We start from the raw sequence: 26192 nt of genomic DNA on the forward strand, positions 1-26192 counted from the left end.
TTGTTCCAGCCCTCAAAGCATCCTGGGAAGTGAGTGTTACTCATCTCACAGATGAGACAAGTGAACAGTGAAGGACTGCAATGCCCAGAAGTAGAGAAAGCTGGCATCCGAACTGTGCCCCTGACAGGCTCTCTCAGTCCCTGTCTCTCATTCTGTTTGTGTGTGTATGGGTGTGCACTCACTTGAGTCCACGTATGTGGAGGCCAGAGATTAACATCATGTGTCTTCCCGTATCACCCTCCACCTTATTCTGAGATGGGTCTCAATGAACATAGAACTCACTGATTTGGCTACATTGGCTGGCCAGCAAGCCCCAGGGCTCTTTCTGTCAGCACACAGTGCTGGGAATACAGGCAAGCGCCACTGTGCCTGGTTTGGCATGACGCTGGGATTGAACTCAGGTCTCTTTGCTTGCACAGCAAGCCATCTGCCTACTGAGACATCTTCTTGGCCCCATTCAGCAGTGAATGGTGCTTCTGGAGTCCTAAAGGCTGGCTACAGCAGACCCTTGCCTAGGGTCACCAGTAGGAACAAACTGCTTTCCTGCACTTCCCTAGGAAGCTGGGGAAATGGACTGCAGGGGGAGAGAGTACTATCAGAGAGCAGAGAACTTCCTGAATTTGCTGTGAACCTCGGGGTCGGTAAGGAAGCTGCATATCCTTTCTTCAGTGTTTCCCCCAAAACAGACACGCATGCCCTCTCCCTCTCTCTGCACACGCTACCCCTCCCTGCTGCCTGAGCAGGCCCTGGAAGACTGGGTGGCTGGGACACCTGCCTGGGAATCACGCAGTAGAGTGCATTGGTGGCCTGCACAGAGGCTAGGTTGAGGGAGGGAAAAAAAATGTAACTGTGGGCTGTTCAGAGGAAGGAACTGCTGGGCTTGGGGATGCCCCGGCCTGAGCCCAGGGCTCGGGGGCAAGAGGGAGGAGGGTGTAGAATGCAGACTCAGCCTCCAGAGGAACATTCTGTCCAGAACTCCTCAAACCCTCAGCTCTAGCCTGCCAGAACTCTCTGCCCTTGTCCCAAGGGAAGTCTGGAATCTGGAAAGTCTGGGAGCCAAAAAGACCCCGTGACATCACATCTACTACCACGCTGATGGTCTGTGAGGTCACCCAGCACTACCTATCTTGGAAGGGGAAAAGCCTGGGAGCCAGAGGAGCAACCCAGAAGGGGCTGGAATTGCTCAGACCCAGGACACACAGAGAAGGCTATTCTGGGCTCTTTTCTTCCCAAAATAGAGCCGTAAGTAGATACGGGGCTGGATACAGGGAGGCAGGGGACAGGGTGTGGTATTTGGGGACATTTAGCAGAGTGGAGTATGGCAATGGGGATCTGGGCTGCACACTGGAGGCATGGTTTCCTACTACCTCCATGAGGGCATCTTCTCAACAGAGATAATAACAACAGCAACTCACAGGCAGCAAAAGTGGCAGAGAAAGCCAGAGGCTCCCACTCGAAAAGCCTGCTTTTGGTCAACTGCCCACCTCCTGAGCTATCATCCCACTTCATGGTCACAAGGATCAGAGGCATTTGGCCCCTCCTCTGGAAGTTTCCAGGAAGGTGCTCCATTCTGTGTGAACCCAGGCCAGCCCCCAAACCTGTGTCCCTGCTATGCTCCACCACAAAGCAACAAGAGGCAATAAAATGGGCACAGGAATGGCTGACATTGAAGCAGGACACTGGGCAGGCAGGAGGCCCAGGTGGCAAGGACACTGACCTAAATGTTCAGGTTAGGTTGCTGTCAAGGCCACGGCCTCTCACAGACACACTCGACCATCAAGGGAAAAGCACAGGCTCTTGGTGATTAAGTGGAAAGCTATGCCTGACTTCCGCACCCCCAGAGAAGCACCAAGCAAGTCTGTTCCTGTTCTCAACCCCTCCTCCAAGCCAACCCTGAGGGGCCCAGCACTATAACGCAGGCTGAGTCTGAGACACCCAGGACAGCTTCACCAGCTCCAGCTCAGGGACAGGCTAGAATACCGATCATTCCCTCTGAGCACATCTCTCCTCCCACAGCAGGCCAGGTCTTCCATAAGGCCGTGCCTTCTCTACATCCTTAAGCTAATCTGGCCCAGAACCCCTAAAGCCCCTGATGGATGTCTATCCCAGTCCCTTCCACCTGCTGTCCCAGCCCATGGTCACCCCTTCCGGCCAAGCCACCCCAGCTGCCAATAGATTCCCACTCTAAAACCCTGCTTTGGGTCAACTGCCTGCTCAAGGACCCATAATGACCCTTAGTGCTTAGCACTCAAGGTCCTGTTCTCCACCCAGGCTGAGAACTCCTCTTAGCCTGGCCCCTCCCTCTCTAGGCCAGAGTCAAAAGCTGGCCTTCTTCCCCAGACTTCCCATTCCTCCATTCCCACCTCCATCCTATAGCACTCCCTTCCTGCCACCCAGGGCCACCAAGTTGGTGTCCAGACCCAGGTAATACACAAGGTCGCAAGGTCTCCTCTCCCCCCAGCGAGAGCAGGCTGGCCAACATTTACACCATATTTGCTTGCCTGCTTCTGCAATTTATTCCAAGGTATGTGTTCTAGTCCTACCACCTTCTAGAGCTCTCCCTATTTCTTGCTCTAAACCAGCCCTGCCACAGGGAACAGGCTTTCTAAGGCATAGCACAAGTGGGTTCACTTATTCCCCTGAACCCCGAGGTTCTTCCTAGTGAGAGCCTAGAGTCAGGCACTGGTACAGTCTATGGTATAGTTTCCCTCTGCCTTGCCTTCTGACCCGTGTACATTGGTCAGGCAGCCCAAGCCAGGCTTATACCTCCCCCACTCCCGGGGCACAGCTCTGCCCCAAATATCAGGTTTCTGAGGGCATGATCCTACACCCTACTGAGTCTCTCTCAGTGATGGTCAAAGAGAGGCTTTGATCTCTGGCTCTGGGGACCATGACTCTTACTTGCCTTGAAAAAAGACAGGATCTTAGTGGACCTGAAGAGGCCCATAGGCCATTAGCTGGCCCCCTATACCCAGTAGGTGTCAGTGACTCATGAGGGTTTCCAGCAACAGACAAGAGCTCCCCGTCCCGGAGACAGCCCAGATGGGCCATGTTTGATGTTTGAAACCTCTTCCTGGATCCCAAACCAACTTGCCCCATGACCATCTCCACCTCCTAAATGCTGCTTTGGGGAGAAACAGAAAACAAGTGTAAGCATTCCAAGTATGGCCTCTTGAACTTAGCCCTTCTGAACCACAAAATCTTCTGTTGCACTTGAATCTAGCTGTATGAACCTCTCTTCCTGTTGGGGTCTTCTGGAAGCTGAGGCCCACAGGCTCCCTCCCTTTAGAAGTCAACCTCAGTCCAAGCTTGCCTCCTGGAATGTCCTCCTTCTTGTTTAGCTTCCTTAGGGATACAGATTTTAGTATGTTTATCCTATATTATATGTCTAGTATCCACTCATGAGTGAGCATATACCCTGTGTGTCTTTCTGCTTCTGGGATACCTCACTCAGGATGATCCTTTCTAGTTCCCACCATTTACCTGCAAAGTTCATGGTTTCCTTGTATGTTTTTATCGCTGAGGAATATTCCATTGTATAGATGTACCACAATTTCTGTATCCATTCCTCAACTGAGGGGCATCTGGGCTGTTTCCAGCTTCTAGCTATGACGAATAAAGCTGCTACAAACATGGTTGAGTAGATGTCCTTGTATAATTGAACATCTTTTGGATATATGCCTGGGGGTGGTATAGCTGGATCTTGAGGTAGCACTATTATTCCTAATTGTCTGAGAAAGCGCCAGATTGATTTCCAAAGTGGTTGTATAAATTTACACTCCCACCAGCAGTGGAAGAGGGTTCCCCTTTCTCCACATCCTCTCCAACATGTGTTGTCACTTGAGTTATTCATCTTGGCCATTCTGATGGGTGTAAGGTGAAATCTCAGGGTCCTTTTGATTTGCATTTCCCTGATGACTAAGGACATGGGACATTTCTTTAAGTGTTTCTCTGCCATTCTATATTCCTCTATTGAGAATTCTCTGTTTAGCTCTGTACCCCATTTTTTTAATTGGGTTACTTGATTTGTTGCTGTTTAACTTCTTGAGTTCTTTATAAATTCTGGATATTAGCCCTCTGTCAGATATAAGGTTGCTGAAGATCCTTTCCCAATCTGTAGGCTGTCGTTTTGTTTTGTCGACAGTGCTATTTACTTTAGAGATGCTCAATCTTCATTCAGAAAGGCAAAGAGGATGGACATCGGAGGAGGGAGAAAACAGGGAACAGAACAGGAGCCTACCACAGAGGACCTCTGAAAGGCTCTAACCTGCAGGGTATCGAGGCAAATGCTTAGACTCATAGCCAAACTTTGGGCAGAGTGCAGGGAATATTATGTAAGAAGTGGGAGAGAGTAAGACCCGGAGAGGACAGGAGCTCCACAAGGACAGCAACAGATCCAAAAAGTCTGGGCACAGGGGTCTTTTCTGAAACTGATACCCCAGCTAAGGACCACTCATGGAGATGGCCTGGAACTCCTGCACAGAGGTAGCCTATGGGCAGTTCAGTATCCAAGTGGGCTCCATAGTAATGGGGACAGGGACTGTCTCTGACAGGAACTGATTGGCCTGCTCTTTGATCACCTCCCCCTGAGTGGGGAACAGCCTTGCCAGACCACAGAAGAAGACAATGCAGCCACTCCTGATGAGACCTGATAGACTAGGATCAGAGGGAAGGGGAGGAGGACCTCCCTTATAAGTGGACTGGGAGAGGGACATGGGTGGGGAAGAGGGAGGGTAGGATTGGGAGGTACAGGGGAGATACAAAGTGTAATCAATAAAAATAAAAATAAACTTAAAATAAAAATTAAAAAAAAAATAAGAAAAAAAAATTTTTTTTTTGAAAAACAAATTTTTTAAGTCTTAAGATCTGTTACTGTTTAAGACCTGGAAACTCCGGCATAAAAGAACACTATTTTCAGGGCAGTGGTGGCACACACCTTTAATTCCAGCACTCAGGAGGCAGAGGCAGGTGGATCTCTGAGTTCAAGTGAGTTCCAGGACAGCCCAGGCTACACAGAGGAGCTCTGTCTCAAAAACAAACAAACAAACAACAACAACAAAGACAAAAATCAACATTACTGGGCTGGAAGTGCGGGTTGGCTGTGGTTACCAAAGTAAGCCAGCTTAGAAAAGAACTATGCACATAAGCACCGTGGCTGTCACAGACACAGTGCACAGCCTTGGTGCAATTAGGAAATGGTTGAGCACATGATAGAGCCTCTCTCAGCACCCCAGCCCACTGGCCAACAGAGACATGAGAAACCCAAATTGTGTACCTGAGTAGCCCTAAGAAAGCAGACTGGGATACCCTTCTAATGGTTGCCCAACCTGCTATGAGCAGCTTGTGCCTACAAGCAAGGCAGCTAGCCTTCCTGAGCCCTGATCTAACCACTGTAAGTGGCTCCACCTGCCTCTCCAGGATGGACACAGGCTGCCCAGGTGCCTGTATGGGTGACAAGCCTCCCAACTGCCCTGAGCCATGGAAAAGGCTTTGAAAACCACAGGCACTGTGCAAGTGACAGTGGCATTTGTCACTGTTAGTGGCTGGGAGGATAGCTCTAGGGTAGGCTGATGAATGCAAAGCTCACTCTCACTCCGATCCATCTTGTGGCCTAGACTCAGTTCCTCAATGGCCACACTGAGGTAAGACCCAGTATTTCCTGCATCCACATTCAAATCTGCATGAAGTGTGAGCATTTCACTGTTGCTGTGGCAGTGATCCCTCCCCCTTGGGGCAGTCCCAAAACTTTAACGGATGTCTACATGACAGCTAGAATAAAATCCTCTACATATGTGGAGAACTGTCTCCTTACATACAGGAAGCAGCTCATGGCTTCCCTTAGCCCTGCCTGATTGGCCAGCTTTGAAATTTCTTGGATAGTGGGAATATTATTCAGTAGAATAACAATGACTTGAATCCAACATTATGATACCATTATATGACTTGAATCCAACATTATGATAGCCCATCTGACAGCAGAAGCTGCTGCTGACTCACAGGCAAACAGCACCTCCAGCGTGAACTCACTGGGCATGAGTGGACAGATACTGCTGGATTTCAACACACCACTCAAAAGTGGCACACGATTTAAAGCAGATGAATTGTTTATTTCTGTAATTTTCCACTAAGGGTTTTTGGACCTCAGTTGACATCAGGTAACTGAGACCAGGAAAGTAAAACCCCAGATTGGGAGCGAGGAGAATGCCATGTTATTACTGCAGGTGAAACCATGTGCCCTTAAGGACTCCAATTCCTCCTCTACTCCCCAACTCTTGTCCCAACCTGACCTCCAGGTCAATCTATAGGACATTCCAAACCCCCGCTGTGAGGCTGGTGATGGCAGGGGAGGCTGTGTCTCTCATTACCCAGGCGTCCCAGGGTACTACCCCTTGTGACAGCCGAGCATCAGATGCCACGATGGCCATCCCACCCAGGTCTCTCGGGTCCAGTTCTCACGTACAGAGCACCTGGCATGAGGTGCCTTAGGGGGCAATCCATTCAGCTATCATCATTGGGAAATTCCTCAAACTATCTTTCAGGGCCTGAGAACAGCTACTTCAGCTCTTTGCAAGGATGGAGAGTGTCTAAGGCAAGCATCCTAACTCCATCCTGCCCCCTTGAACCCCACAGGAGGGGGCAAACCCTGGTCTCTTCTACCCAATCCCTTGAGCAACATTTGTTGAGTAAGACGAAAACATGAGTTAAAGATTAAACCACTCGGCCCTAGCTGGCCTGGGCACAGGCTGGAAAATATGTTTGGCCAGCAAGGCCTGAAGCTGGGCAGAAAATCCGGGCCTGAATCAGGGGAAGGGTGGTCAGGATTCATCCAAGGTCAGTAAGAAAGCTAGGGGAAGCAGAACCAAACCAAGGCCAGAACATGCTGTGGACAGACAGATGGAACGGAAACACCAAGTTGGGAAACAGAGGAACAGATCAGGCCAGACAGCAGCCTACAGAGTCTGGAAGGCTGGCAGTGGAGGGAAAAGGAAGGAAAATCCTGAACCCACCCTTTCCTACTTAGGAGCCTTCTCAAAGCACCTGCCTCACCCACTCGAGGAAGCAGGTGCTGAGTGCTCTGTGGGGAGCCAAACTTTTTTCTTGTTTCTCCTGAACCACTTTCCCGCTGGCAGGGCAGCACAGGGCCTCCCACTCAATGCAGCGACCCTCCCCAGACCCCCATGTGCAGAACTCACCACAGACAGGGGAACAGAGGACCACCGCAGTAACCAACCATCCCACCCCCAGCTATCACAATCCTAAACTGTGCCCAGTGTGTACGTACGAACAGCTACCAAGCACAAGGAAGAGAGAAGTCCCAGGTCCTGGAACTCACACAGGGAAATGGGTAGAACCCCTTCAGCAAGATAAAGATAAATAAGCAAGGTGTAGTGTATGGGAGAGGTCAAAAGCACGACAGACCAAGGGAAGAGGAGAGGGAGGTAAGATTCCTGTGGGAAGGGAAATGCTGGCATGCAGGTGTGACTATGGGAAGCACCGGAGACAGAGGGAACCGAAGGTAAGGTATCCCTGAAGTAGCATGGTGTCTGACACGTTTAAGGATCAGCAAGATGAAGGCTGGGTAGCTAAAACAGAGTGAAGAGAAAAGTGATAAGCTGGGAGAGGACAGCTTCGGTGGAAGAACCTAAGGTTTTGCTCCAAGTGAGGCAGCAGATGTCACTTGCTATTGGAATATTATACACACACACACACACACACACACACACACACATCTGGATTCGTCTCATGTTTTGACAGCTTCGTGAACTGGGTACAACTACTAGCCCCCATTCTAGAGAAGGGCCACTAAAGAGAGAGGGAGTCAGCGACATGTTCATGGTCACTCAGTTGGCGCCAAGAAGTTGGGAAACAGTGTAGGGGAGGAATAAAGATCTGGGAGTGGGTTGCTGGAACCCAGAGGAGGGAGTGGAGATCGTTTACTACTAGGGAAGTGGGTTCTGTGATCCATCCCCACCGCCTGGTCCCAACTTTACCAGGAGATGCCCCATCCAAAATCCTGCAAGGGTACCACCACTGGGCAAGCGGGCACAACACAGAAACAGGAAGATGTCCTACCTAGCACACATGCCTTTCAAAGGCAGACAATTCTTCCAGCTCGTAACTGCAGGCCTCCAGCTGGAGCACCATCCTGTGCCCTTCTGTCCTGACCTTGGACCTTGTCTCTGTAAACAAGGCTCACGAGCCAGATGCTGGCCCCTACCTCATGGTCCCTAAATCCTGGACCCTCAGCCTTCCTGGCCAGCCAAGGACATTCTGTTCTTAGCCCTAAGGTAGCTTAGTACCGATGACAAGAGTCACCAGTACTCTCTCCCCACCACCCCCCTCCAGTACATGGTATGTCTCTGTGATCACGACCTCTGGAGAGGTTTCTAGTCAGACCTCTCTGGCCCCAATCACAGCCCCGCCCCTACCCTGCTGTTGCTACAGGGCTCTTTGAAAATAATACTCCCCATCTGGAGGGCCCAGTGGGGCAGCTGAAGTCCAGGAGAGACTTGTCCTAGGGAGCCAGGTCTCCATAGCTGGCCTGAGTGAGCAGCAGTGACATGGCTTCGAAGTGGCCAGGAGTCTGAGAGCCCAAGTGTATCAATGGTAAACCCAAGATACAGAGAGAAAGAGGGACAAGGCTACAATCACAGGCAAGTTAGGTTTGGAACAAAAGAAAACAACATGGTCTGCTTGTGTGTCCCATGTCTAGGCTGAGCAAGTGGCCTCACTCTTGTGAAAAATGCCAACAACCAGACTCAGACTCTCCCCCAACAATGGCCCCACTATAGGTGTTCCCCACCAGCCCCAGAAGATCCCCCTGCATGGAGCCCCTCTGCACATTCCTACTCTGTCTCTCTGTCTCTGTCTGTCTATCTATCTCTCTGTGTCGCTGTTACTCTCTTTCTGTCTCTATCTCCGTCTCTCTCTCTCTCTCTCTCTCTCTCTCTCTCTCTCTCTCACACACACACACACACACAAATAGAGCCCTTCTGCAGTCCTTGGACCTGCTCTGCCCCCAGAAGGCAGTGAAGTGGGACCTGGAAAGGCTAAGGAAGCAGGAAACCTGGCCAACACTCATCAGCCCAGCTGGAATCAGTCTGCCGCGGGCCAGCTCCACAGCCCACAACTCACAGAGGTCCTGCCCCTGTCCGAACTGTTCTGGAAACCTGACAGGGAAGAAGGGGATGAGGGCCATAAAAGCAGAAAAACAGAGTCATGGGGACATAGCAGAGCTGAGGAGAGGGGCAGAGGCCACCACCTCACAGATGGACTCTGGGAAACGCCATCTATCCCTCTACCTCCAGCTGAAGGGTACAAGATCTACAGTCAGGAGGGTGGAAGGAGGTAACGCGGTACACCCTCATCCTCCAGGCTCTAGAACAACAGTAACCTAGCCAGGCCTGGGGACATACGAGATGGCCTTTTATGGGTTTTCCCGAGCACCTCAAATCTCCAGACACACAGAGCAGGCCCTGCATCATGTCAGGAGGGACCTCATGACTCATATCCTCCCACCAGCCCAGCCCAAAGCCCTCAACCCTCTCCACCCCACCAACCCAGCTCTCAACATTCAGGAGAGACTGGAAACAAGAAGGGAAGACCACTCACCACCAGTTCATGGCTGGATGGAGGAACACAAGGGGCAGCCACCTGTGAGACAGGAAGAGAAAGTCCATGTTAGAATCTGTCCCAACAGCCCCTGGGCCTCCTGAGCCCACTCTTATCCCATCCCCAAGGGGACAGACTGCTCAGGGACACAGAAGGCCACCACAAAAACTTAGACCAGACGACAAATGTGAAATGTCCCTCAGAGGTCAAATCTTGTAAAACCTAACACACCTCCTATAGGTCAGCAAAGCAGCATTTATAACCTGGATCCTGAAATACCATAAAGCTACCTTTTCCTGCCCCCTCCTCTCTCTCTCTCTCTCTCTTTCCTGATTTCTCTACAGTGTAGAAAGAGGGACTTAAAATATTTGAAAAACATGATTTAGACCCATAGGAAAGGAGAATCCCATTCCCCACTCTTCTCCCCACAGCCAGTGGCTCATGACAACTCAGAGCTGGAGGAGGCTCCCACAGACTAGGAATGGCCAGATCTTCCAGGGACAGCATAGAGCACTTGGGGAGAGGGTGACCACTACTGAGAAGGGACCTGTCATTATCAGTTCATCAGCATCCTTCTCTGGGCCATGGCAACTTGGGCCTCTAAAGGAGGGAGAGAGGAAGGAGGGCTTAAAGGCCACACCACCCTGACAATTACCAGGGCACGTGCCAGAAGCCAGCACATTCCTTTCTCCGGCCAACACATTTTTCTTGGATCTCAGTACTCAACCTTGGCTCTGATTCCTCCTCACCCAAGCACCAGGCCAGAGGTCCACAGAAAGGCAGAGGGTGGCTGAACAGGCAGCTGCCTCTCTGGATGGTAGGCAACCCCATCCAACATTTACTGAGCTGGTACCACCTGGCAGGCATGTTGCTATATAAAGTGCTTTGCCTTTTTAACAACCAGAAAGGCAGATTCTAGTGTTACCTCCCCAGGGATGTTGTGGAGGCACAGACAAGGTAAGCAATTTACCCAAGGTCACACAGCAAATGTGAGGCTAGTAACTCAAACTCAGGCAATCTAGGTTCCAAGATTTGGTGCAAAGAGGTCTGTTGACTCATGGCCCTCCCTGTAGGAGAATTGAGGGGTACAGAAAGAGCCCAAAGCCTAGTTCCTGATTTACATGAGCATAGAGCTCAGGGTGAATGTTTTAGAAGAGGTACTTGGGGAGACAAGGCCCAGAGTGGAAGCAAAGACAGGGTGGAGGAGAAAGAAGGTCTCCAGAGCTACCTCTGGCCATCCTGATCAACAGCTCAGGCACAGCCACAGGTTACACTGCCCCAAGCCAACCATGGGCGCTGTGAAGATTCAAAACACAGGCCAGGCTCTCAAAGGCTCCCTCCCAACTCATTTGATCCTCACAGGGTCTGGGTACAATTGCTGCACCACATCCTGGCTGGGCTCCTCGGCAGACAGACAGTCGTGGCCTATAGAGAGGCCTATAGGAGGTCAGGGCTACCTCCGCTTCCTGAGTCCAAACTGGCCTCCACTACATAAAACGGGCAGTGGCTTTGGGATGCGTAAAAGGGTCTCTCTCCCAGGCCTGTCCTAAATTGGTTCCTTTCCCTGTCCTTCACCCTAACTCCCAAGGTAGATGTACCCACTAAGAACCAGCACCTAAGGTGGTACAGTCATACCCACCACCACTACCCTGCAATGCTGTATATCAGGGGCCTTTCCACCAGGAGCCCATAACTGACTGGGCCATGGCTGCTGGCCCACGGACTTATGTGTCTCGGGGCTTCTGGTCTCATTCTTGCTCCCTTTTTTTTTTCTTTCCTGAGGCACAGAAATGTTTCCTTAAAAGGCCATCTGTCTCTCCTCTCCAGCACCCTGGCCTCCAGCCACCCTCTCAGGAGCCCAGAATGTGCCAGGAGAACCAGAGGCCCTGCCACTCTGTGGTCTGTACTCAACAGCCCCACACTCATGACAGCAGCCATGGCTGACTCCACGGGCTGTAGGGGACTCAGGTAGCCCTGGGCTGTCTTCAAGGGCTCTGATGACAGCCCCACTGTGACCTCACCTCCATGGCAAAACACCTGGGATTCCAGGGCTGAGACACAACACAGGTGGTTAGCTTCAGGTGAGTTGCCAACCCCACCCCCTCCCGGAAGCCCTCTGTAATTGGTCAGAATCAGCCTAATCTAATGCTCCATGTCTCCAGATGAAGGCCAAAAGACTAGAAGTCACAGTAGCAGCAACCACCACCACACTCACTCTCCAGCAGCCATGGCTCGGTTGGTGCAGTATGAAAGCTCACCCAGGGCTTACGAGGACCCGGGCTCCCTATTTACTTAGCAGATGGGCAAGTGAGGCCACAGCCGGGCTGAAGCACTATCTTGCACTACCTCATATCCACCCTGCTCTTCACAAAGCAAGGACCACCCACTACATCTGCCAGTACCTCCTTTCATTGCCTCACCACCCTGTAACGGGGAGAGCCTGGGCCCCAGTTGGGTGGCACTCCCGTCCCCAAAGCCACACTAAAAACCTAAGTTCTCAGCCTTGCTTACATAAAGCTCCAATTCCTAAATAGGCCAGGTCCTGTAGAAGAGTCCCCAAGAAGCTGTACAGGAAGCCTCCTACTCCCCACTAGAACCTCATCAGTCTGAGGTCCAGCATTCACAGGATCCTAGATAGAAACACTGTCTTGGGTTTCCTTCCTAACACTTGCTGGGTCTGTGTTTTTTCTTGTTTTCTTTGGTGGTTGTGGTGACTATTTTTTTGATCCAGGGTCTTACTATATAGACAACACAATCCTGAAACTCTTTATTTCCTGCCTCAGTATCCCCAGTGATGGAGTATACGCGGCTCAAGGGGCCCCTCCCACCACCTTTTTCTAATAGAAATAATTTTAGGATTGTGTGTGTGTGTGTGTGTGTGTATGTGTATGTGTGTGTGTTGGGCATATGATGAAGATCAGAGGACAACTTCCATGAGTCAGTTTTCTCCTTCCATCATGTGAGTCCTGGAGACAGAACTCTGGGTTTTGGAGCAAAGAGTCCTCACCCTCTGAGCCGTCTCACTGCCCCTTGCCTCCCTTTTTACTGTAGCAAAATATGCATAACATAAAAAGTTCCATCCTTGGGGCTAGAGACACGGCTCAGGGGTAGAACTCTAGACTGGAATATACAAGACACTGAATTCAGTACCTAGTATCATAAAAATAATTTAAAACAATAATAATTTTTAAATAAAAAGTATCATTTAAGCATTTCTAAGTATACAGATTGTTGGAATTGAGTCTATTCACAGTGACATACTAGCCACTACCTACGTCCAGAACTTTTTCATCATCTGACACACCATACCCACTGAATAATGAGTCCTTTCTTCCCCTTCCCACCCCAAAATAGCTCAACTTCTGCCTCTGAGAATGTGCCTACCCCAGAGACCTCTGTGATCTGATGATAGATGCTTAGGATAGGGGTGGGCGAGTTTGACCACCATCCCCACCTCTAAACTCCCTTTTCAAGGTGGACCTCAGGAAGCAAGGCTCTGTCCCCCCTAAGGCAGGCCACACGAGCTCTCCTTCCACAACCCTGTAGCCTAGTGCTGGCTCCAGAACTTCTGGCTCTTCCCTTGTCCCTCCTCAGGACCCAGGACCCTCGTCATTACAGAGGGAGGAATGTTGCACAGAGTGGCCGAAGAGAATACGCATAAAAACCTTCCCGGGTTTGCTGCCCAGACTATGAGCAATCAGAACAATGCAAAGGAGTCTCACGCAAACCCCAAAGAACGGGCTTTGTAGGGACTTCCACACAGTCCTGGAGAAAAGTGTATCCCCTCTCTCCCTTACTACTCACCCTGTCTACTTCGTCATCTGTGTCCTTCATCAGATCCTCCCTGATACACCACACACCCTGCCTCCTACGTCTGCTGGGCCACAAAAGCAAACTAGTGGTACCCGAAGCAGGGTCATGGGAATTCAGTTTGACACCCAGTTCATCAGAAGCACAAAGACACCCTGGAGTTTGGAACTGGCATCTACAGGACGGTCCTGGGAAGCAAGTACCCAACCTATGGGGTATGTCACTGTGTCTGGTGCAATATTGAGCTACACTGGGTTGGAGGCCAGCTGCAGGTGTCACCACTGCAGAACTGTTTGCTGCTGGAGAGGGGACCCACATGCACATCCTGTGAAGCCACAGAAAGTCATGTGACGTCCGGTGTGACAGAAACCAGGACATTTGTTTTTTTACTGACAGACATATTCATGAATGACCAACCACATGCTTGCCTTTTTTGTGTCTGGCTGATTCCACTTCATGTTATAGCTGAATAAAATCCCCCAAACTGGCATGTGAAAATCCAAACCAGTCCCTTGGAATGTGCCCAGTGACCAGCCTTTACAGAGGTGACTGTGTGAGTCCACCGAGGGGAGTCCTGATTCAGTACAGCCCATTGTCCTTATAGGAAGGAATCAAGACACAGACCCAGGAGGGAGAACCCGTGAGGACACAAGGTGAAGGCAGTGTCCATGGACCAAGGAGCCAGGTCATAGGAGATGACTGCTGTGCTGACCCTGATTGCAGAACCCAACCTGGAAGCTACGAGAGCCAATGGCGTGACCCCGACTCCACATTTCTATGATCCACTGAGGTTCAAGGTGAAAGCTGTCCCACTGTGTGCCACACCACCCTGAATGGATCCATCCACGTGACAGACACATGCTGGGGTTGCAGGACACTGAGAGAGTGTGGTCACCCCAAGGAGGGGTAGTGAACAAGGCACAGAGGTGTCAGTGCTGCCTTTCTGCTGCGTGTCGCACTCCCAGGTGGGCCCCCTGGCCTGCTCCACCCCTCACATCCTACTCCCACAGAAGTGAAGCAGGCAGGCCATTCCCAGCGTGCAGCTGGCCTGATGCTCACTTCAGAAGTGATGTTTGTTTTGAAATGGAAAATGGGGAAAGGGTATTTAGGAGGCACTAAAATGTGTGAGAGATATGGACGTGGGGATGCATGGCATGTCAAAAGAACTACCAGGTCTCCCCTTCAGCTGGAACCCAGGCTGGGTGAAGGGAAGACTGATGAAGGGACTGATGAGTTTGGGTATAAAAAGGGAGGAGCCTGTATGCCACTCTTTCCATGCTTGACCATGGGCAACTATGAATGGCCAGGAAAAGAGATCAGATTTTTGGCTGCTGACACTGAGGAACCATTTAAGGTTCTTGAGAGGAGGAAGGACCATCAGAAGAAGCTTTGCTCTAGGCAGAGAACTCCTGGATCAGGGACAGAAAGAATGGAAGAGTAGAAAACTTAATGAAAGCATGGAGGTTCAGAAATCACACCAGGGACAACCAGGAAAAGAAAAGGGGAAGAAAAAGAGGAGCCTAAAGCCTCGGACCAAGGAACCATTGGGTACTCCAAAATCTAGAGGCCCACAAAAACACTCTAGCCCAGTGCCTGCAGGCTAGCCTCTCCTCCTTACACTCTCAAGTAGAGTCACCAACCACCACTCTGTGGTGGACAGAGAACCTTTGTACCAAAAGGTAGCCAGCATCTAAGCTCTGGTCACCAAGCGTCACTACATGGTGGTCACAGAAAAATCAACTGTCCATGCCTATATAACTAAAGAAACAACCAAATGGCACCTCATCTATGGGTTCATACCATCAATGCCCTGGGCCAATCAAAGTCCCCTGAGAAGTCACCCTGTGTTGTTCTGGAAGTCCCTCGGGTCTTGTAGGTGTCCAAAAGATGCCAAGATCATAAGGTTGAGGCCCAGAGGAAGAACAAAGCTGCTTGAAGAACACCAGCTGGGCTCAAAGTCACTAGCCTCCTGGGATGAGCTTCAGGCTCTAGGCAGGAAATATCCTGGGGGAGGGGGTGGCCCCTGTCCTGGCTCCATGGCCTTTGGGCCTGTGCAAACCCTGCAGGGCACCATTTCTCTCTCGCTCCTAGCCAGCTGCATGGTTCTTTCCTTCCCTTATATAGAGTTCAACTATGACCAGGAAAGAAAGTGTTCAGAGCTCCTTCTTGCCAGGAGGCAAGAAGAGGCCTGTTCCTAGGGACACCTCAAGCCAGAAAGATGGCCGTGCCCTGGATCTCTCTGCTCCAGTGATGACAGAGACTTGGAGAGGCCTGCTCTTCCTATAAACACAGCCCAGACTAGGCTCAAGACTTGGGGAAGACAGGACCCAGGACTGTCTCAGAACACTGTCCCCAAGACCCTAAGAACCCCAGCACTACCCCACTATGTCCCCAAGTTCCTCCTCTAGTTTGGATCCTCTTCTGTGGCACCTGTCATTGTCTGTCTGGTAGTCAGGTCTTACACAGTTGTCAGATGGGCTATTCGGGCAGGGAAATTGCTGTCCTGGCAGACCCCTCCACATCCCCACATTCAGGAGTGGCTCTCACAGCCCACACAGCACTGCCCACCTGTCAAACAGCCTGCCTGTAGGAGAATGAGATGATTGAGAGCCTATGGAATTAAGGATTCCAAGCAGCACTCAGATATCAGGTCCCTAACCAGCTAAGCAGTAAGGGTAAAGGTGGGGAGAGCAGACACACCACATCACTGAAGCTGACTGTCTTCAGAGCCAGCCTGGAAGACGGCACACAATGACAACTGGAATTAGCACCATATAGCAGTGGTTCTCAACCTTCCTAGCATTGCGACCTTTTGATACTGTTATAAGTTATAATATAAATATCTGATATATAACCTCAAAGCGGGTTGTGACCCACAGGTTGAGAACCACTGCCCTCTAGGCTCTGTGGACATCATAATGATTCTACCCAACACAATAGCCTTGCTTGCTGATCCCTACTGTTGGGGAATCTGAGAAAGAAACAAGGTTACCCACCGGGATGCCCTTGGGAGCAATAGAATATGAGCTCCCAGTACCTATTGAGCACAGGCCTGGAGATGAGGTACATAAGAGCAAAAGTCAAGCAATGGCCAGGAAGCATGGTAGGATGTGGAAAAGGGGAACAACCACAGGGCATGGCTGGGCCTGACACCAGCCATTGTCTCAGTTCTGCCCACTAACCCTCCTCTGGGTCATTCCACATGGATCAAGCCAAAATCTGTGCAGGCTAAACCCCTCCACACCCCGCTTTTCCTCACTCCCCCAAGCCTGGCAGTCCCTCTCCCAGGCCACCACTGCAGTGCTCTGGGTCAAAGACATGGTGGCATTAACCCTTCCAGGGCCTCCTCTCTTGCTCCTGGTCATTTTGTTTTTGTTTTTGTTTTTGTTTTTCAAGGCAGGGTTTCTCTCTGTGTAGCCCTGACAACCCTGAAATTCACTCTATAGACCAGGCTGGCCTTAAACTCACAGAGATCCTCCTGGCTCTGACTCCTAAGTGCTGGGATTAAAAGCATGTGTCACCACACCTAGTTCCTTGGTCTCTTCTTGGCAACCAGGAAGCCATTTCTAAAATCTACCCTAGCCATGTAATTTTCAGCTTAACGGCCTTACCATCCTTGAATGAGAGGATCCAGTCTAAATGTCATAATACAACTGTCACCACCTATGGGGAACTGTGGGATCACTCCTGCAGACCCACTTCTCAACTTTCCCTTAAAATCCCTGTGCCATTTCCTTTTATTCCAAATTCTACCCTCTGCTGGAGAGCCTCTCAAACCATTTCACAGACAAGGAGGGGTCCTGAGAAGCCACATCTGCAGCCTAAGGTCACACAGCAGTAAAGAACAAGCATGGAAGAATAGCTCTTCCCCAGGAAGACTCAAGACTGACTCCATTTTGCCCAGGATCTCACAGCTTGTCCAGTAAAGACCACAGGGAGCCTTCCATGGAGGCTGTGGCCTGTGAGGCCTGGAAGGGGACAGCAAACCAAGCTGTGCAATGTTTTACCTGCAGGGCCTAGCTGAAGCAAATGTCCCAGCCCCTGCAGTATCCTGATACCTCCAAAGCCAGTAAGAGAGCAAGAGGGCCAGAGTGGGGCAGGGCTGGCAGCCAGGAGGCCTTCCCGAAAGAGGCAGCTGCACTGAGGTGAGAAGAGGCTCTGAAAAGGGAAAGAAGACAGAGTGAAGAGGGTGCTTAAAGGGGACAGAAGGGTGTACTTAAAGGAGAAGATGGCAGAAGCCAGGCCAGTTAGCACAGGCCTGGAATCTCAGCTATGTGGAAGACTGGGGCTCGAGGCCTGCAGTTTTCAAGGCCTTGTTGCTGTCTCGGAATAAAAAGTACTAAGGGGGCTGGTGAGGCAGCACTTTTGTAGACAGCTCACCTAGCAGGTACAAAGGAACAGCAGAGGAGGTATCTGGGAAATCTGATGCCTGATGCAGGAGACAGGCCTCTGTCCTGAGCACAGGGGCTGAGCCTACTTCCAAGCAGCCTCTGAAATGCAGAGAACAGGAAAGCACCCACTCCTTCTGGGGGCCAGGCATTTGTTGCAAGGGACATGGGCACAGCCTATGGCACACAGATGACTTCTAGGAAGATCCTAGAAGCTGGTTCAGGGACAGGTTATGGGCTTGGTCAAAATTTGCTAAAAGAGGGGGCTAGAGGAAGTGACAAGCCCAAGAAATGGAGCCAAGAAAGTCACTCAGGCCATGGTGACTGAGCTAAAGAGAAAGAGGGGAAAGCGGACCAGCCCCAACCCTGGACGGAAGTTGAGGCCTCAGGAGGAGACAGGCATGTAAACAGACATAAATCTGCCCGGAACTGCGACACTGGAAGTTCGAAGAGGCCATTCTTGCTCTAGATGACTGTCCATCTGTTTTTCCCAAGGTTACACCCAGAAGGAAGCTGCTGTCCTCACCCCTCACTCCCCACTGAGGGTTTCTGTCCCTACATGAGAACTTTAAGGAACAAAAGTCTTTGACCCTAAACCATATTTGAACAAGGAGGCAGGAAGGATGCCTAAGAGGGGGAGAAAAAAAATGAAGAGCAATGGGAAAATCCGCAGAGCCAAAGGTCTCAAGAATTGCTAAGGACTGGACAGGATGCCAACGGGATATGTCAGGGAAAGGCTGGGGGAGGGGACGCAGCAGTTGGGGTGAGTCAGGCATGGTAGAGAAGGTCCCACAGGGGCATCATCAGCCCCCTGCCTCCTAAACCATGCCTTCTGCTGCTGTGCAGTCCAACCAATGGCATGCAGCCCTCTGCCCTTGTACAGCCGCAGAGTTTCCACGGAAGCTCCGCCCTATTTCCCAACCTCTAGGAAGCCCTTGATCTACCTCCCAGACGACAGGTTGATTTTGTTCTGTTTATCAGAGAATGACCTGGAAATTCTGATCCTCCCACCTGCACCTTTCTAGTTCTGGGATTACAGGTGTGCACCACTGTGCAGTTTTAGGCATTGGAGAGGTCTAAAAACATGCGTGCTAGGCAAGAGCTGTACCAACTGAGCCTCACCCCCGAGTCCCAGGATGACACAGAGTGAGAAATGCTAAATGCATTCACTGCAACCTTCCATCCTTGGGATGACTATTTCAGCAACACAGAAATGTCAAAAGGGTCATCTCAAATTTGAAGAAATGTCTTCAATTTCTGTTGATTCTCTGGACTCCTTAAATAGCCTATCTCAGCACCTAATGTGGCTGACGGGAAGTCCTTCTCAATGTCTAGCTACTTCTCTTTTCAAAGGAGTTAAAGCTTGCCAAAGCAGGCTGAAAACAAAGCCAGGGGAAATTCCACAGCCTCAAGGTCTATCTGTGAACCTCATGTCTCCTGGACCCTTTAAGGATCACTTTTTCCTGTTCACAGTTCTAAATAGCTCAGGACTAAAACTACAGCCATCAGTTGGGAGTAGGTTCTGCTTCCATGTGATGACACCATGTCCAAATTCCTGAACACCTCCACGAGGCCACAAGTGTCCAACTAAAAAGCAAAGGGCTGGCTGGACTGTAAACCGGATGTGGTCTCAGACACCCTTTAGCTCCTCACTCTCAGGATCCTTGAATATAAAAGGGGCCCCTGGGAACTACTTTACAAACTAGTTGGCAATAGTTAGGGAGACTGTGATCAGGCTGAGGGTGTAGCTCAGCTGTAGCGCACATAGCTTACCCATCCTGCAAAGTGTCAAGATGAAGTTAACTGAGCTCCCATCTGTAGGAATGCCTGGGACACAACGCAACACCCTCTATGCGCCTCAATGCTCTCCCTGACACGTCTCCACTCACTGACTCCCCAGCCCCACCCTGTGATGCAAGTTCCACCGTCAGCCCCCTTTAATGGAAGAAACTGAGAATCTGCAGGATTAAGGAGCTGATTTTGAAAATTCCCATCTAGGCTGGAAGGATGGCTCGCTGCTCTTGCAGAAAGCCTGAGTCTAATTTCCCCACTCACAGGGTGGCTCACAACCATCTCTATCTCCAGTTCTAAGGTGTCTGATACCATTTTCTGGCCTTCTCACCTGCCATACACATACATGTGCACATCCACACATGTAGAGAATACAGTCATATACATAAAGTAAAAATAAATAAGCATTTGACGATCCCACCTACGGTCAGTCAAAGACAACATCCTATGACAATTTCCATCAAAACATTCGCCTCCCTTAAGATTTCCACTCTTTATGTAGCATATAAGCTTCACTTATCTAAGAACCATTCCTGCAGAAACTTCTGACCCGCAGATGGCAGGGGCAGCAGTGAGCAATGGATGAGGCTGGCCCAGAGCCCCGGAAGCAGGAGATCCCTAGGGCAGGGCAGCCCGGCCTCACGAATCTCCTTTAAGACCATCTGTGGTGAGAGGCAGGAAGCCCTTCTTGCTCCCAATTAGCCAACAACAGAGACTTGAAGCAGGGCCAGCCCCAATACCAGAGCAAGCCTGGCTGCAACCAGCATTGTTTGGCTGTGTGACGCATATCCACCCCAGTTATGTTTCCTTGTTCCTGGGAAAAGCTCAAGGATGCACACTGAGAGGGAGGCAAGAGAATGAAGGACAGTAACAGACCTGGCTCTCACTGCCTCAGATAGCAGGAGGTTAGAGATGAAGAGAGAAAGTGCCCATCAGATAGAGACTTCTTGGCCCAGAGACACCCACAGACAGCACAGCAGTGACCTCACACAGCTCTTGATGCCCCAGGCTATACACACTCCGCACCCAGCACACAAACACACAACCACTTTGCCAGATACAAAGTCACTCTCTAGCCCTCTGGCTCCACCCCAGAACAGGCTCACGAAGTCACTGCCAACATATCCAGCTGCCTGTGTGACCCAGAGAGCTGAGGAGCCAGAGCCAAGTGCAGTGGGAAGCCAGATGTGGGAAAGAAGCAGATGAAAGTGCTTGGAGATCTTGAAGAACTTGGGGAGTCCCTGAAGCACCATCAGGTCTCTGTGCCCCCATCCAACCCCGAATACCTATAGGAAGCAGGCCCTCTACTGAAGCCTGGGGCAGTAACAGACTACCCTTTGACTTGAACTTGCCAGTTGCCTAAGCCCTACCTATCCTGGAAGTACAGAAGGGAGAATTTCACACACACACATACACACACACACACAGAGAGAGAGAGAGAGAGAGAGCTGGAAGTGTCAGAACCAAGCATAGCAAGAGGGGTGGGGCTGCCTGGACCATGCAGGCAGGCACCAAAACAGGAATGTTTGCATCTGGATCTATTGGACATGCGATCCTTTTTAATACCCCAGATACAAGTGATTTCCCGTTCCTCCACAGGAAGACACCCAAACTTAAACAAGAGTGAGTTGTTCAAGGTCTCGCAGCCGGGAGGGGCTGAGCTAGAAGTGCCGGACTGCAAACTCTGTGCCCTTTAGCAAGTCCACACTACAAGGCAGATGCCTGTGCTGGACCGGGCCGAGAAGATGGTGGGTGGGATTGATACAGATGGAACCAGAGAGAGCAAGGACAGGGATGTGGCCGAGGCTTGGACCCAGCCAGGACCCTCCACTCCAAGAGGGGGGTGGTGATTCAGCAACCTCTGAGGCACATTCCACAGTCCCACTCTTCTAAGTCTCAGGGCCACCTGCCCTAGAGACACCAAACCATTACTCACAAGTTACTCACTCTGCCTTGGCATTCACCCTAGCACGTCGTCCGGCCTCCTACTCTGTTGTTCGCGGAGAGTGGTCATGGAGACGTTGGAAGATGCGTGGCTCCCCTCCCTATGGCCAGAGCATCCCAACCTGAGTCACAGGGACACACCAGACTCTGGCCTGCTCACAAGTAACAGCTGCTGCCCTCTGCTCTGTTCCAAGAAGCAGATGCCTAGAGGAATGGTCACCGTCCCCAGACACAGAACAGCCCAACCCAGCACCAGAAGGGAGCTTCCCAGCATCTCTGCCAACATCCCAGGGGATGCTGAAAGATACTCTACAGATCTTCCCAGGCATGAGGACAGGAGGCTGCATTCAGCAAGCTCCGTCCCTGGAAAGAGAGAACTCTGTTAAGTGTGGCCTCTCATTCCACAGGTGAGGGTGCTTGGTGATGTCCAAAGTTTCAGGGTCAAAGTAGGCAACCAGCTGCCTGACCCCAACCCCACTACCCTGAGTCCCTCCTCCACATTCAGAGACATCTCCCCTTCCTCAGAGAGAGACAAGTCTCCCCAAATCTACCATCTCTCCCTACCACAGAGCTGCTGCACTCCCCACAGTGGAGGGTGTCAACTCAGGGAGAAAAGCGGAGGTCCGGAGATGCTGTAGCCAGGCCAGTCACTAAACAATTAGGACTTAAGCTAGTACCAGAAGCAGGCAGCAGTCTTAAAGGCAAGAGACAGAGCCCAGGACCTCTGGTTGCAGGTTGAAGACCTCTGGTACAAGACCAGTGGTGGAACTCTTGGGGTCCCAGCTAGGGAATTTCAAGAGTCCTGGCTCCCTCCCGCTCACCTGTCCTCCTTCGTTTCCACCCCTCCACACCTCTAATCATCAGAGCTCCTCCACTCCCATGTTCAGCTCAGCCACAGAGCTCAGAGGCAGCATCTGCCACATTTGTGGTGGTCCAAGGAGGATCTAAGCCTTCAGAAGCATTCATCCATCTCTGTGTTCTCTCACACCCTCTAGGCAGCGGCTACATTCAGCCCTGGCCAGAAGCCTTGCACACTCCCTCTTCTGACCTGCTCCTTCCCCCAGCATCAACAACAGCAGCAGCCACAGTGACAGAGGTTATAGAACGAGGAGCAGGCCAGCCCCACGTCTCTGTTTCCCGCATTTCACAGCACAAATAACTCAAGAAGAGCACAGCCGAATAAGCTGTCCATGGGTGCAACGCCTGTCAGAGGTAGAGTCGGGATTCAAACCCAGACAGTGGGGCGACAAAACCTGTGACTTAGCCTCAAGGCCATACCACCTTATGATAACCCTCACGTTAAGAATTGAGGGTTCCACCGGGCACACCGGCGAATGCCTGTAATCCCAGCACTCTGGGAAGCAGAGGCAGCTGGATCTCTGTGAGTTCAAGGCCAACCTGGTCTACACAGTGAATTCAGGACAGCCAAGACTACACAGAAAAACCCTGTCTCGAATCCCCACCCCCACCCCCAGAAAAATAAAAAATAAAAAGGAATTAAAGGTTCCTGAGATTCCCTCTCCTCCCTCAATATACAGTACTTGAGCATTTGTAGCTGTGCTGTGCTGGCACTGGGCCTCTGAGACACTCAACATTCCTCCCGGCTTTAAACAGCCAGCCCTGTCCCCACAGTCACTAGCCACTTAAAAGTCAGACTGGGCACCCCTGACTTCCAGCAGACAGGCTCCTCCACCAGACTTACAGGATACTCTTGACCATTCATTCATTCATGCATTCATTCACTCAACACAGAGTGAGCCTACTATGTTCCGGGACACACAGTAAAAACTACTCCCTAAAGGAACCTCTTGGCACCTTAGATATGTGAGCTGCCTGCTCTCTACTCTCACTCCAACTTGCTTCATCACAGCTCATTCAGAAGCCTTGCTGGGGAGGGCTCCCACAGTCCCAGGGGCTAAGGACACAGGTGCAGGACTCCAGGAACACAGTTCCTGGGTAGAGTCCATCCCCAGAAGTCCCCTATCCGACCCCTTCCTAAACCAAAACCTCAGCATGTCGCTCCCATGTAAAAATTCCTCCACTGCTCCCCACTCTGACTTGGCCCAGGCAATCCCTCACCCCTTGCCATCCAAGCAGGACCTCTGGGCTCTCCCCAAAGCCACTCTTTGTCACAGGTTCCCCTCTTCAAACCGTGTTTACCATGCTGAGCATTTTGCACATAGGCTTTTGCTTCAACTCCCCCACCGCAAACAAGGCCGTGCTGGACTGTGAACCTCCTCATGCAGACTTAGACACTGAGGCTGCCGGGCTGGTGTCACAAGGGGAGCGAGTAACAGAGCTGGAAAGGACAGAGTCATTACATTACCCATCCTTACATGCATGCCTGCCCCATACCTGAATAGGTCCCTCTGTAGAACTCTTTCTCAACCTTCAAAACCCATCTCAAGTCGCTCTTCCTCTCAGAGGTCTCTGCTACTCCATCAACTCACAGAACAGGCTTCCTGCTCCCCATTCCTCCCGCATTTTGCGGAAGAGCTGTCTACTCCAACTAGAAGGTGTCTCTCTGGCCTTTCCAGCCACATATCTGGCACCCTGCCTGGCACAGAGTGGATGCCCTAAAAGGCTGTTAATGTGAAATCAGAATGGCCCCCAGGCCCAGCTGAATTGGCCCTGGCTCCTGGCCTTCTTGACGGGCTCAGGGGCATTGCTGGACCCAGGGAGACAAATCCAGCAGCCCATCTCCTCCAGACCCAGATGGCAGGCAGACAGCCAGGACCCTGGTCTCATACTCCCCCTCCTTACGCCAGCCCCTCTCTGCTTCACCAGCTCTGCGATTCTGGGAGTCTCAGCCGGTGATTAGGGCCCTAATCAGGCAGGACTTCCTGCCAGCCACTGCCAGAGGTGGGGGCGGGGCGGGAGGAAAGCAAGGTCAACCCAAGGTGAAGTTTCACAGACAGGGACCCAAGGAGAACCCCAACCCCCACTTTAGCAGTCTCCAGGACCATACCTCTCCAACCCTTTGACTGCTAACTGAGGACACTAAGGCCCAGAGAGGGAAGGGACTTGGACATAGGGGAGAGCCAGGACAGCCTGAAACCTGAAAAGCACCACCCCTGCACTGCCTTGGGTCTGGGTGACCCCAGGGTAGAAAACCTCTATGCCTCAGCCATAGCCCAGCCCCTTGCTAGCACCAAGCCCATCACTGAACCCCAGCTCACTCCTTAAGGAGTTGCTGTGGGCCAGCAGATTGCCTGGGCTTTCTGGAGGATATGTTTAAGGTGAGGGCAACTTCTCATCTCTTGAGGATCCACATGAGGGGAGCTGGGCTGAAGAGGCAAGCCAGGCTGAGGAGGGAAGCCAGAGAGAGCCCTCCCAGTGGTCATCATGATCAGACTGAGACCATTCTTCCTTCAAAAGAACCCTTAATGCTTTTTGCAGCTGCAACTGGGCGGGCCAGGGGTCCGGAAACAGTGCTCACCCCTGACCCAGAGCAACCTCAACCTCCTGGGTGGGGATCTCTGGGTAAAAGAGCAGGCCAAGAGGATAATCCTTGGTGGAGGGAATGTCAGAGACACTAGAAAGCCATGAGCCCCAAAAAGGGTAGAGGCCCAAGAGGGAGTGGAGTGTGGCCAGGAGACTTGCTGACCAATCTTCAAAGCTCTAAGCTCCTGTGTACACACAGGAAGGGCTGGGGTGGTTGTCCCCACCCCTTACCAACAAGGGATTGAATTAGATCGTAGCAAGAGGAATGCCTGGTAGACTTCAAGGAGCCCTGGAGGGTCTAAGCCAGTTTGCAGTGGTTACCTGGGAGTCCCACTCGAAAACATACCCCTATGGCTAAAGTCAAGGATAGCCTGTTTGGAGGGAGAGGCAGACCAGACCCTTGCGAGGCCTGGGAGGTCCTAATGCAGGCAGCGGCTGTCTAAAGGGTGGGAAGAGATCCCAGAGAGACTTGTTTACTGGGATGGCAATTTTCTCAGAGTTCTCCATAAACATACATCTGACCCAGCTCTCTGGGGAGACAAGCCTGAGGTCCCCTCAACTCCAGGCCTGCCTCCTAACTACAGACAGAGGCAAAGTCAGGGAAAGGAAGACACTGTTCTGATACTAGCAGCCTTTAAAGTAAACCCATGGAATCCAGACCTATAGTCTCTCCAGCACAGGAAAGGAACAACTGTGATGAGAGGGAAGAGAGCCAACCAAGAGGCAGGCTCTGGAATGAATGATGCCCACTAATAAAAATACCCAACAGTGTTGACCAACGGAGCACTTTGGCTTTTTTTGATTTGGGATGTTTGCTTTTGAGTCAGGGTTTTGTGTATCCCAAGCTAACCTTGAACTTACAAAGCCCCTGATCCTCAGCCTCTGCCTCCCCACTGTTGCTATTACAGGCGTCCACCACCGTGCCCAATTCATGCAGTGCCAGGGAATGAACCCACTTTTGTGCGTGCTAGGCAAGGATGCTACCAGCTGATCTGCATCCCACACTTCAAAGTTCTTTAAGTCAATGAATTAGTTCAACCTCTACGTCCATGCCATGAGGAAGACAGTACTGTCTCGTTTTAGAGAGGAAACTGAGACTTATTTGCTGAGACCACATAGCTATAGGTAGGAATGGTCACCATAGAAAGGTCCCCAGCCAGCTGGCTCTAGCCTCATGCCCTCCCTCTGCCTTGCTCTTTACTT

The 26192-nt window shown here is 51.3% G+C and overlaps 1 protein-coding gene across 13 annotated transcripts in view; it reads right to left on the reverse strand.

The window, feature by feature from the left end:
• Tns1 (tensin 1) overlaps nt 1–26192 on the reverse strand; it is a 207111-nt gene that overhangs the window by 92387 nt on the left and 88532 nt on the right. For all 13 annotated transcript variants that reach the window (XM_021664289.2, XM_060368608.1, XM_060368603.1 and 10 more), the window contains one exon: nt 9613–9654. In XM_021664289.2, the coding sequence (XP_021519964.1) occupies nt 9613–9654 (42 nt within the window). The remainder of the gene's footprint in view (nt 1–9612; nt 9655–26192) is intronic.

Source organism: Meriones unguiculatus, chromosome 15, assembly GCF_030254825.1.
Source record: "Meriones unguiculatus strain TT.TT164.6M chromosome 15, Bangor_MerUng_6.1, whole genome shotgun sequence".
NCBI lineage: Eukaryota > Metazoa > Chordata > Mammalia > Rodentia > Muridae > Meriones > Meriones unguiculatus.